Source organism: Crotalus tigris, unplaced genomic scaffold, assembly GCF_016545835.1.
Source record: "Crotalus tigris isolate CLP2741 ecotype Arizona unplaced genomic scaffold, ASM1654583v1 scf7180000018115.866842, whole genome shotgun sequence".
NCBI classification, from domain to species: domain Eukaryota; kingdom Metazoa; phylum Chordata; class Lepidosauria; order Squamata; family Viperidae; genus Crotalus; species Crotalus tigris.
In genome coordinates, this window is record NW_024096832.1 from 37,565 (window position 1) to 50,819 (window position 13,255).

At 36.3% G+C, this 13,255-nt stretch overlaps 1 protein-coding gene across 1 annotated transcript; it reads right to left on the reverse strand.

The window, feature by feature from the left end:
* Nucleotides 1-3,670: 3,670 nt before the first annotated feature.
* Nucleotides 3,671-10,947, reverse strand: CETN3 (centrin 3). Its single transcript, XM_039348033.1, has 5 exons — nucleotides 10,683-10,947; nucleotides 9,394-9,529; nucleotides 7,196-7,310; nucleotides 6,502-6,693; nucleotides 3,671-5,397 (listed from the first exon to the last, which is right to left on the reverse strand). The coding sequence occupies exons 1-5, from the start codon at nucleotides 10,697-10,699 to the stop codon at nucleotides 5,354-5,356; spliced, it is 504 nt and encodes a 167-aa protein (XP_039203967.1). The 5' UTR covers nucleotides 10,700-10,947; the 3' UTR covers nucleotides 3,671-5,353.
* Between the last annotated feature and the right edge of the window lie 2,308 nt (nucleotides 10,948-13,255).

Genomic DNA, 13,255 nt, shown 5'->3' on the forward strand with positions numbered 1-13,255 from the left:
GGGTCTGGATGGGGGTGAACAGGCTTAGACTCAACCCTGACAAGACCGAGTGGCTCTGGGTCTTGCCTCCCAAAGGCCAACTGGATGGTCCATCATTAGTCCTGGGGGGGGGGCAAATTTACCTCCCTCAGTGCAGGCATGCAACTTGGGTGTCCTCCTGGACTCACAGCTAAATTTGGAACAACATCTATTGGCTGTGGCCAGGGGGACCTTTGCACAGGTTCGCCTACTGCACCAGTTGCGGCCTTATTTGGACCGGGAAGCTTTACTCACAGTCACTCATGCCCTTGTCACCTCAAGACTGGATTACTGTAACGCGCTCTACATGGGGCTACCCTTGAAGGGCGTTCGGAGGCTGCAGTTGGTTCAGAACGCAGCCGCGAGAGCAATTGTGGGTGTGCCAAGGTACGCCCACGTGTCACCTATCCTCCACGAGCTACACTGGCTTCCTGTGGGTCTCCGGACGCAATTCAAGGTGTTGGTTATCACCTTTAAAGCCCTTCATGGCATAGGGCCAGGTTACTTACAGGACCGCATTCTGCCGCACAGTTCCCAGAGACCGGTGAGGTCTCATAGATTGGGCCTCCTTCAGGTCCCGTCGGCCAGACAATGTCGGCTGGCGGGACCTCGGGGAAGGGCCTTTTCTGTGGTGGCTCCGACCTAGTGGAATCAACTTCCCCCCGAGGTTCGAACTACTCCCACCCTGCCGGCCTTTAAGAAAGCCATTAAAACTCTCCTGTTCCGGCAGGCCTGGGGCTGATGTCCCCGGGGGAGGGGCTGGGATATGATCGGACTCGCGGTATGACTGTATTATTTTATTGTTTTATGATTGTTTTAACTCTGTACACCGCCCTGAGTCCTTTGGGATTGGGCAGCATATAAATAAAATTAAATACAAAATACAAATACAAAATCTGTCTGGGACTTACTTGGGAAACCTTTAAGAATGTAAGTTACACCTCTTTTCTCTGCCTTGGCAATCTTATAGTGTGTGGACTGCCTGAGAAATCCTAAGGACTGAAGTCCACACGTATTAAAAGTTGTCAGTTAAGAAACACTGGGCTAGATCATGAAGTCTCTCTTTTTTTACACGTTTCACACTCACAACACATGGAGTGGGATTTAATCACAGATTTGCAGCTGCCATGGCTTTGTTTTTTATTCTGCCCCACATCTAAAGATGCTATGGGTGCACATCTTCTACAATCCATAGGCAACATGGCGAGAGTTAAAAGGACTTTCTGAGAATTGCAATCTCCACACATTTGAGTAGAAACAGGGTGTGGAAGGCTGACATAATGCCACAACAGGGAGAAAGATGTAGACATCCCACTTCAACTTTTATTATAATATAAATAAGGATTTATTATAATGTAAATCACAAAGCAATTTTATCTTGACAGATATTATATATTGTTGAAAAAAATCTTGATGAATTTAGCAATGCATTTGCTTTTTCTTTGCAACTGCTGTGCAAGTTGGACTTTAGCCCAGAAAAAAAGATAGCAGCCTGTTTGGTTTACCAGGAATAGCTTAAATCTCTCTCTTCCCCCACATCTTTTAAGAGATCACAAATGATAAAATACAAGTAGAAAGGATACACAGTGCCTGACCTCTGTCCTCCCACTAAGTGGGAGCACAGAGACCCTTTAGATACAAACGTGGTTTCTTTAAAAAAAATGAACAGATTAAAGAAAACATTCAAAGGGAATACAATAGGTATAAAGGAAATATAAAAAATAAAAAATAAAACAAATAAATGGATAACAAAGGATCTAAAATATCATATGGGCTACTAATATCCAGAGTATATTCAAACCTAGGATGCCTTTCTGCATACAGAAGAGATCCAGAATGTTATGAATATATTACTTAATATATTAAGTATTGTGAAGTAAAAATGAAGCTAAAACTGACAGTAATTCCCTGTATACAACTTCTTACACAACCCAAAGCACAGGAATGCTGTAACACAGGTAGTCCTTGACTTATGACCACAATTGAGTCCAACATTTCTGTTGCTAAGCAAGGCAGTTGTTAAATGAGTTTTGCCCCATTTTAAAATCTTTCTCCCACAGTTGTTAAGTGAATCACTGCAGTTGTTAAGTTAGTAACATGATTGTTAAGTGAATCTGGCTTCCCCATTTACTTTGCTTGTCAGAAGATTGCAAATCTGATCACATGATCCCAGGACACTACACGTTCATAAGTGAATTTTAATCACATGACCATGGAGCTGCTACAATGGTTATTAAGTGTGAAAAACAGTCATAAGTCACTTTTTTCAATGCTGTTGTAACTTTGAAGTCACTAAATGAATGGTTGTAATTCAAGGACCACCTGTACTACTTAAGACAGCACAAAATCAACTATTTAAAAGAATTTTGCACCAGTGTTAGCTGATTGTTTTGGCTTGCTAGTTCTCTCTCTCTCTCTCTCTCTCTCTCTCTCTCTCTGTGTGTGTGTGTGTGTGTGTGTGTGTGTGTGTGTGATTTCTTATCTATGTTATGGCATAGCAAGAGACTAAGACTACTTGAATATATTAAATCTTTGCTTTTTGCTTGCAGTTCTGCAGAGAAGCTTAACAGTACTCAAAAATTTAGAAGTCTAGAAATTAATTAAAGGTTATTATGGTGGAAAACTCTGCATCTTTTAAGGTGTCAATGCATTGACAGAGTTAAAGGACCATGCTATAAAATGTGTCAGTTGGTGCAATTATTGCTACTTCAAATTGACTTTACAACAGCAATAGGTCCCCCTAGTGGATAAAAATTAAAATAGATGTCCTACATCTAAATTTATCCTCACCACTCCACCATAACAGCCTTGATTCTTGTATTCAGAATTCTCTCCTACTCACAAAATGAATGCATCAAGAGATTTAATGAAGCTTTCCATGTCGTTTTAATAATTTAAGGCATGACATGCTATTTATTTGGTGCAGAACTGCTTCATTAAGTGATCATGTCACAAAATCCTCCACTCCACAAATATGAAATCTATGTTCTATGTATTTCATAACAGAACAAATATTAATCACAATCATTTTGTCATTAATATGCATCAAGATCACCAACAGTATAACAATAGTGTAAAATAAATTTAAAGCAATGACTACATATTGGTATAAAAGCACTTGTTGATGTTATAATGGAATTAATATGTGTATTTATGCTAAATATAAATTCTGACATGATTGTGCCTGAAAAAAAGAAAGAAGCCAGTTCCTTTAATTTTGTAATGGGCTTGCCTCACAAATAATACTGGCAATTTCTGGACCTAAAGCACATACATAATTACTTTATCATTTTTGTTACTTACATTATTTACCATATACATATAAGCTATACATTGACATAGCAAACATATGTTGCTTTCCTTTGAGAAGTACTGCTGCTTGTCTCAGAGTACTCAGATTTAGAGAATATTGCTCAGTTATCACATCTAGAATACCAAAGACTAGGGCAAATCTAATGAAGTGTTCTGGTCATAGCTTGCATTAAAAGCAAGTGTATTTAAAGCAGGGCTAATTTCATTAATCTTTTGGCCTAATTTCAAAGCCCTTTGCTTGTGAGAAGTTCAAACACCTGGTAAGAAAAGAAAGAAAGAAAGAAAGAAAGGAAGGAAGGAAGGAAGGAAGGAAGGAAGGAAGGAAGGAAGGAAGGAAGGAAGGAAGGAAGGAAGGAAGGAAGGAAGGAAGGAAGGGAAATTGCCTAGTTTGGCTCTGTCTCTCCCCATCTTTCATTTTATCATTGCCTAAATGTCCCTTGTCTACCTCCTCTATTTTACATCCCCCCCCAAAAAAAAAAACCATGTGGTTAACAGGATATCAACCAATCAGTCAAAAACCCTGCCCTTAAAATTTCAACACAAACAGAAATTACAACCCTCTCTAAGCGGTTTGTAGAATCAGCAAATTGCCCCCAAGAGTCTGGGTCCTCATTTTAACAACTTCGGAAGGATGGAAGGCTGAGTCAACCTTGAGCCAGTAAGAATTGAACTGCTGGCAGTTGGCAAAATTAGCCTGCAATACTGCATTCTACCCACTGCACTACCATGGCCAATCCACCTACCTAAACAGAGGCCACATAATGCCATCCCAGAAAAGGACACCATTTTGGAAATGGTTGCAATTCTCACAATCCGAGAATTGTGGCAGCTCCCAAAATGGTATCCACTTCCAGGACAGGACCACACAGCCACCATATTGTACAGGAGGGCCATGGTTCTTTTTCACGAAGATGATCTTGGAGATTTCCTCAGCACATGAAGTGGTAAAAGAGGAAGTAAAAAACATATTCTCGAAAATCACAGGTTGCCTTTGGAAAGGAGAACCAGCTGATCTGCCCCATGGCCTCTGTTTAGGATGACCACATGGTGCTGTCCCAGTGGCCAGAAAGAGATGGACTAAAAGACAGCACTGAGGCATTAATCAAAGTAGCCCAAGAACAGGCATGAAGTACCAGATAAAAACTATGACTAAACACCTAGGTAGGAAGATATGCTTTCTCATTATTAAGAGATTGCACAGAAATATAAACCTTCGTGTACTTTTCTAGAATACTAGATCCCTTCTTCAAATTTATTTCAGCATGGCTATAGAGATGGACAACTGCATTCATAAAAACACAGTATTAACATTAATATTAAGATTCTTATTAAGATTATACATTTTTGTATGACTAGAATTACTTTATTTTTATATTTCCTCCCCCCCCCCAAATAATTCAAGGAAGTATTTTTTCTTAATTTTATCCTGCTGCTTCTCATGAAAACTGATGCCCTTTCCCTTTTGATTCCCTTTAAAATTCACAAATGCTATCACATCAACAGATACCAATCTGTAATGAAATCCACAATCCCACAACCAATTGTTGGTTTAGACTGAGAATCAGTATAGCCAATGGTTAAAGTGCTGGACTAGGAGCAGGTAATCCCAAATTTTAGTTCCCCCTTAGACAGAAAGGTCAGTTGATTGACTTGGGCCTGACTCTGGATTAAATACTCCAACGAAGTTTACAGAATATAAAAAGAAGACTTTATTAAAATGGGTGTCTGTTAAACTTTTATATAAAACTAAGGCCACAGCTAATGCTAAAATAATGTCAAAAAATTTTATGATTTAATTTAAACATTTTATACAAAGCTATTTTACAAATGAGTACTCAAACAAACACGCTTATTCTAAAATTTAATGATATAAAATATTAACCTCTCAATACATATACTTTATATTTCTTTTGGTCCTTTAACAATTTTTCATGGCTCCTGCTGTAGATATTAACTGAAATAAAAACGATGCAGCTTCTGAAAACAATCCTTCCTTTTTGTATCAAGTTCGTTTCTTGAACTATTAAACATCACCAGTCATAATAGCAATAAACTCCTCCTGATTAACTGTTAAAAATAAAAAAAACAATTAGATATGTACCACGTTCTTTTTCAAAAAATTTACACTGAAATTAGCATCTCAAACTTATTTTATTCAGTTAAAACCACTTATCTTAATATTTTTTTCTAAAAAGAACTAAGATCATCTAGTAATTTCAACTGGAAATCCTGAAGTGCATCCTTTTAATAGACGTATTTAATAATGGAGGGAACAATTATTATTAAGAAATTAAAATAACATAGCTATCCTAAGTGCCTCAAATTACTCAGAGACAAGTAACTCATTTCATTTTTTTTAAGTTTTGTTATGCTATATATAGTTACAACGATAGGTAATTATCACATGTAGTTCTCGACTTACCACCATTCATTTAGTGACTGTTCAAAATTACTACAGCACTGAAAAAACTAACTTATGACTGTTTGGTCACATGATCATAATTCAGATGCTTGGCAACTGGCTCATATTTCTGACAGATTTGTGAGTAACCTTCTCACAAGCAAAGTCAGTAGAGAAGCCAGATTCACTTAACAACTATGTTACTAACTTAACAACTGCAGCAATTCATGTAACTGGAGCAAGAAAGGTCATAAAACAGAGAAAAACTCACTTAACGGTCTCGCTTAGCAACATAAATTTTGGGCTCAATTGTGGTCATACAGCAAGGACTACCTGTACATCCAATTGCTTTAGTTTCTATGTTTAGACATATTTTTTATGTGTTAGCATTTGTTTATGCTAATACCATCGCTTTTAAGTTGAGAAGTAAATTGCATGCTTATTTTTTCAATTATTTATACTGTAGCAGAAGTTAATTCTAGTTTATTGATTCATTCTACACAAAAGAAGAAAAAGAATGAACATGCTATCCCCATCAACATATGCCAAGGAAATTCTCATTTTGAATAGGAAGAAACTACTACTGTAGATTGTTTTTCTAAATACACTGGAAGCTTGTAAGATTTGGGGTTTTTTGGATATTGAATTGAATTGAATTATTTCCATAGGTCTCATCATGAAAATATCTCAAAAGACAGAAAACAGAGTGCACTTTTTTTTTTGCTTCTCTGATCCTAAATTAGAATCATGCATACATCTTCAGAACTTACTTTCTCCATCACCATCCTTATCAAATTCTTCAATCATTGCCCGAAGTTCTTCATCAGTCATGTTTTCCCCAAGTTCTCTAGCTACACGACGCAGATTTCTTAAGCTTATTTTACCTGAATCATCATCATCAAACAATTTAAATGCCTTGAGTATCTCCTCATGTGGATCTCTTTCAAGTATCCAGTCTGTAACTAAAATGGAAAAATAAAACGTATCTTTTACAAAGACATTTTTACTGCAGGAACTGTATTCTCCACAAAAATAATTTTACTTTTGTTTCAGACATCAACTTTGTGATTCAATTTAAAAGATGCACTTTTACCATCAACAAAAATGTCAATCTGTATTTGCATGCACATTGGTTTATTCTCTAGTAAAAGCAGTAAAATAAATCTATGGTTCTTATTATCATCTATACAGACATGGTGAGAAGTTATATAAAGAACAAATATAAAATATTATAAGACATGATTAAAGTTATTTTTCCCATAAGTTAAGAAAAATAATAGAAAATATAGCTTGCATTATGAAATCCTAATGGTTTCTTGTTTTCTCCTGCCTCTCTCCTAATGCATTAAAAAAACCTCTGTCAATAGCCTAATGTTTACATATCTATTAAAATACATATAAATTAAACTTTTATTAGCAATTACTATTTTCTTATCAGTAACTTGTTTAAATTCCAATACCTACCAACTTCATTAAAGTCATCAAAAGAGATTTTGCCACTTCCTTCCCGATCATAATCTTTAAGTATCTTTAATACATCTGCCTTTTTTACATCAAAACCTAAGGCTCTCATTGCCACCTTCAGGGGAAATACAAAAATACAACATTTCAATTTGGAACATAAAAATAACGTTTCTTTATCAATTAAATTTAAGTAAGAGGTAATAGGAAAATTTGGGAGCACACTGTTAATTCATTATTTTCCAGGGACACAACTATTTATGCTCTAAGTGAAAATCCTTTCACCTTGCTAGCAATAACAAATTAAATGTGACATTATACATTTAACTAATTAAATACATTTTTCAAAACTGTCACTTTATTTGATTCAGTAATTGATCAGTTTCAGGAGACTAGCAGGACAGCAAATGTTCTACCCTGAGAAATCTAGCACTGCTGAATTTAGGGACAGGAGAAACCAGCTAAATAGCCTTTTTTCCTTCATTTCCTCTTATCTGGAGTCAATGAGGGAGGGGAGGCAACCATGATAGTATTTCCTTCTAACAGGACATCATACATTACTGTAGGAGTTTCTGCAACAATTAAGTAAAACCTATTCAGTATCTTAATTAGTTCTCATTTAGATTACTACAATATTATTTACAGCACTCCCTCCCAACCTTAATAGTTCCCAGATGTGTAGTCCTCAATTCCCTAAATTTTAAGTAATAAAGTGGTTAGAAATGCAAGATTGTAATTATTCTTCTGAAAAAAGTTTGATGAAATTAACTAAAATAAATGTCGTCCAATATGAATCTATTCACAATCTTAAACTATAGCCTGATCACTTACATAGGAATAAAGCATGCTAAAGTTAGAGAATCATATTTAGTAGCAAATTTAAGTTTATATTTCATATATATTTCAATCTCAATTTAATTTGTCAGAAAGATGACAATACAAGTAGGGTAAGTCAAGATAATTTCTTCCTAGTGTTTCCTTCACTTTTAACATTTTTGACCAAGTAGTATGGAGTTGAAATAAATATGGGTATGCTCTAGACCTGCTCCTCCCCCTCTCCCCTAGACCTTTACTGAACTGGGACTTAGTGGGATTGACATCTATAAGATGTACTAAGGCTTTAGAACTTTATTGCAAATACTGTTCTTGGCCATGCTTTCGTCTCTATACCACAAAAGCTCTCCTGTTTGTAACCTTTAACTGGGTGACAGGGCAAAGCATTTTGAACCAAAGTATCTCTGGTGGATCAACTTACAGAATTCGTCCAGGATCCAGAACTCTCATGGAAATGAAATTTGGCAAATGTTATAAAACATTTTATGATATAAAAATTATCATAAAGCATTTTATGACATAATACAAATATGATAAAACATTTCTTGTTTTCAACTCTTGATGTTTGACAATGTTATACAGTTCAACATGGAGTACTTTCAAGGCAGATACATCTCTAAATCTCTCCCTGAATTTTTAAGAATTTTTCAAGTACATTAGAAGATCTGACATACCATGTTTCCTTAAAAGTAACATCTACTCTGAAAATAAGCCCTAGCTTGATTTTTGAGGTGGGCTTAATATAAGCCCTACCCCAAAAATAAGCCTAAAAATCAAGCTAGGGTGGGGGTGGGGAGCTTACCATTGCGGCCAAGCCTCCCATGGATCGACACTTGCCTTGCCGGAAGGAGGAGCTTCATTCTGCAGTTGAGAATGGAGCTCAGCCTGCATTTCGCAGTCAGAGGCCTTTCTGGAAGGCTTGTATAGCCGAGAACCGAGCTATGGATTGAATCCATAGCTTGGTTCTTGGCTGCAGATGCCTTTGGCCACAGAAATGGGCTGACTGGATGGAGCTGTTGGTGCCATCGTTGTGAGATGAATGGAAAAGACAAACACATACCAAAAATTAAGATCTGGTGCCTCTTTTGAAGGAAAAATAAATAAATAAGACCGGGTTTTATTTTTGGGGAAACATGGTAGCTAAAGACACTGAGGAAATACCTCTGAAATGATGACCCAAGGAATCACAAGTCTAATATGTTATAATATTCTAACAGCTTGACTTGCATTCTTACCATTCCTAAATTAACATGCAATTAACTATATATTACAGAAGTCAAGTGCAATATTGCATATTTGACTACTAAGACCAGTAATCTAAAATATTTCAAAACAAATTATTAAACTATTAAGAGAAAGTGGATTGCCTTTAGCTCATGATAATCTATAGCATTATCTTTATCAGTGTCGAACAATTCAAAAGCATCTTTAATTTCTTGCTTCTGTTCTTCAGTTAATTCTCTTCTTTTTTTTCTCTTGGTTTTTTCAACAGAAAATTCAGCTCTAAAAAAAAGAAAGAAAAATGTATAGCCATTATAAAAAAAAATCATGTCTTAATCCTCAAAAAGGAAACAGTAGATGGATATTATGGGTTTTTGATAAATAAGCAAATGTCACTTCCCATGAGATCTGATTTTATATAATATCTAGCCATGAAATTTATATTTATAGTATAAATATCCTTCACCTGGATTAAAAATTATTATACTCCAAACTCTGAACTCCAAATTCTTTACTTTTCTGATTCACATTTCTTTTGTATCTTTTGCATATATTATTTGCCTCCCAATCCTCTCACTTGCCCTGCTATGTATCAGCAATGCCAACTGCATTATTGTAATAAGATTAATGAGAAGTTACCTATGATTATGCTAGTGAGTGTTTCTTACTTTTGCTTTAATAACTATAAATGTTCCTTTTGTGTCAACAATCAGTACTAAAAATATTTTTGCTATATTTGTGGATAATCTGCTCCTTCTGATTAGATCTATAACTTCCTATCTCTAATTCATCCCATTCCCAAAATCTATTTCTAATTGGTTCACTTGCTGCATATTGGTTGTTTATTTAAGATTTTCTCACTGACACTTTTCAAAAACTTTTTAAATTTGTAAATTATAACTACCAGCAGTTGAGGTGTTTTAATGTAAATTACTATTTTAAATCTATCGATAGTGTAAAAGAAAAAAATGTGGAAAAAATCATTCCTCTGACTTCTGGTAAACAAACAAACACATGCACAATGTTCTTAACAAAAGCATGGAAACGCTTCACAGTGCCTTCTTAAGGTATTTGCTTTCCATTTTCCTTTCTGATCTACAGTTTTGGTATTTCCCCTTCTCCGTATTAACCAAGTCCGCTTGGATTCTCTTTCGAGATTAGTCAAGGAGGCTTGGTGCTGCACCTGAATCAACTCAGAATACAGGCAGAAATCATTACCCCTGGAACCGGGGTGGGCTGTGGAGAAAATGTGTAGAAAAACCTCAGCACAATAAACACGTGTGACAGCGGACTGCTCAGCTTGTTCACGAAACCATCGCGCGCTACGGCAGATATCGCGACAAGCGTCGCGCGAGGGGAGAACGTTACGTTACCATAGCAACAAGAAGCGAATCGTTACTTGTACTCTCCCCTCCTCCCGAACGTTCGTACCCACCTCGTTATCAAATTCATTCTCCCGGTCCCACCCCTTGAACCGACACCAGGCGGGGGAAAGAGACGTATATCTTGTATTATGGTTAACTAAACCCGAAATTCAGACTCGACAACAGCCTTATCTCAAAGCGGGACGTAAACCCAAGTCTCTCCGCCAACAATGCCGCTTCCCTCTTCAGATTTCAGCTACAATTGGACGTTACAACGTCTCTTTGTATGTAGCCCAAAGCAATTGGCGAAGCCTCCCGTCAATCAAGCTTCAGGCCTCCCTCCTTGCCTACTGTTAGGTTCGAAAAGCGCCAGAAACTACCCAGAAAACACTGCGACTTTAACGTCAGAGTGAGGGTAAGCTAGGAAGACAAGGAGTATGACGTAGAGGCCACGCCTCTCCGAGTTTCAATGGTTCAGTTCGAGGAGTCGTTTCCGTACGGATTCTCATTGAGTAAAATGCTTGATTTAGTTTGTTAGCATCTCCTTCCGCCTTGAACAGGACAATGGCTTTTGGGGAGGCAGATCTATACTATTATGTAATAATTAACTTGATGTGTAGCAATTAAAAAAAAAACATGCCTGTTTTTGGTATACTGTATATGCTATGGTTCCGGCGGGCGACATGGGATTATACTTAATTATACAGCGAGAGGGTCTAACATAAGTAAGTCTTGAAAATATTTGGAACTCTGAAAGTCAGTAGAAAATAAAGTGAAGTGGACAATGAAACTGATATGACTGGGCTCAATGTAAATTACAAATTAGGTGACTTGCACCAGGGATTGAATTTAAAAAAAAAATCGGACCAAGTTGTGCTAAACACACGCACCCTTCTATTATGTAACTATAAAAGTTTTATCTTGCCTTTTGTTTTACAAGACCATGTTCCAAACTTTCCCTTTGTGCAGAAGATTATTATCATTAAGAAGTTTTAAGAAGGATCGACGGTGAGGCATCAGGAATTACATGATACATTTTATGCAAACCTTGCAAATCAGTGTTAAGTTTACAGGATTTGATACCAAGTAAAATACCATTTGGCAGTTGCTACTATTTTATGTTCACTTTTTTTCTTTTGAGCTTTTTTCTTTTTTTGATCTTTTTTGTGTTTATCTGTTAACTTTGTACTTTTTTTGAAAATTAATAAAATTATATCAAGCAACTATTTTCTATCTTCCTGTATGCATTCAGGCATGCAGAGAAAAAAAAATAGCTGTTGATCTACTGGGAAAAAATCTTTTATTATCACCAATTAAAATAATCAAAAGTATGCAGGGATTTGTACGTCCTAATCAACTACATTAGGAAGAATAATACAAGGAAGGAACAAATTGTAAAACCTGCTTTGAGGGTCAAGAGGTTTATACATTTTTTTTGACTGACTGAGAATAAATGTATGAATCCTCTTCGATCCTGATTTCTAAACTAGTAGTCCTATAAAAGTTTTGGAAGCAGATAAAACTCTTTTTATGGGATTTTTTTTTTTTTTGCATGATTGTTGTTCAAGCAAACTTATTTGTATACCAAGTATAGGACTAAACCTCACATCCTTTTTCCTGGAGCACAGATTAAGGATTTTTGGGGGGTTATGCCAATATGTTGCTGTCACATCCCCAGCTCACTACTCAGGCAGCCCATAGTTGCTCTTCCACTTTGGAAGTGTCATTTTCTTTCTCCCAAGCAAAAATGTGTCATAATGGATGATCTAAAATGCCCTGGCACTGAGTTTGAGGATGCATAGGTATGAATAGTCATTGAACGGACAAGTCTGGTAGACATCATCTTCATATGGTAGCTGAGCATTGGGCATCCATGATCATTTGACTTTGGTTATGAGGAATGAGATACCTGATTATTTTATCTTGTTAATCTCCCAGGAGTTTGATTACAATACAAACTAGGACTGTATTGTATACAGTATAAAAATATTAAAGGGGGAAATGTTGGAGACACACATACACACACATTTAAATAGAAAGAGGGAAGAAGGAAGAAGTTCTTTCCTGGCAAAAAACAATACTAACTTCAGGAAGAAAGGAAGAAACATCCAGAAGCACAATGGCATTAAGCATTTTGGTTCAGGGTTCTCTATTCTGTATTGCAAATCAGTTAATGAAATTGCTCAGGCAGATTAGGGGAAGGAGTTATTTGATAGGGTTATTTATCTCTTACACTCTGTAAGACTTATTGTGCTCTCATGTTCCTGCAGTAATCTGGATGACTTCTAGGTGGCAGTATACTCAATATGGAAAATTGTCTTGTTAGAAATAGTCTGCAGCACATAATACAAAATAGAAGCTACATAAATCATAAAAATAAAGGTTTGATCTCCCAATCCCACTCCACCAAAAGCCACCAAATCACTGCCCTGAAACTGCCTTTAATTAAATTCTGTGAGGATAGTAAAAGTTCACAGCATTATCGCTAGCTGTGATAATGTAAACTGGGGGCAATAGTTTATGTCAATATGTTTTCCTCCGATTTAAAGGCAGAACAGAAGATTTAACATAGGCCCCAAGAGCCCATAATATGTTTGTTAACCAGGGGTTTTATTTTTAATGATAAAGAACCAATAAAAATGTA

Excerpts from the sequence above, each read along its gene's own strand:
- CETN3 (XM_039348033.1), bottom strand. Across the intron at positions 7,311-9,393 it reads TAGATTATCATGAGCTAAAG|GTGGCAATGAGAGCCTTAGG; the intron begins GCAATCCACTTT and ends TTTCCCCTGAAG. Across the intron at positions 6,694-7,195 it reads TGATGACTTTAATGAAGTTG|TTACAGACTGGATACTTGAA; the intron begins GTAGGTATTGGA and ends TTTCCATTTTAG.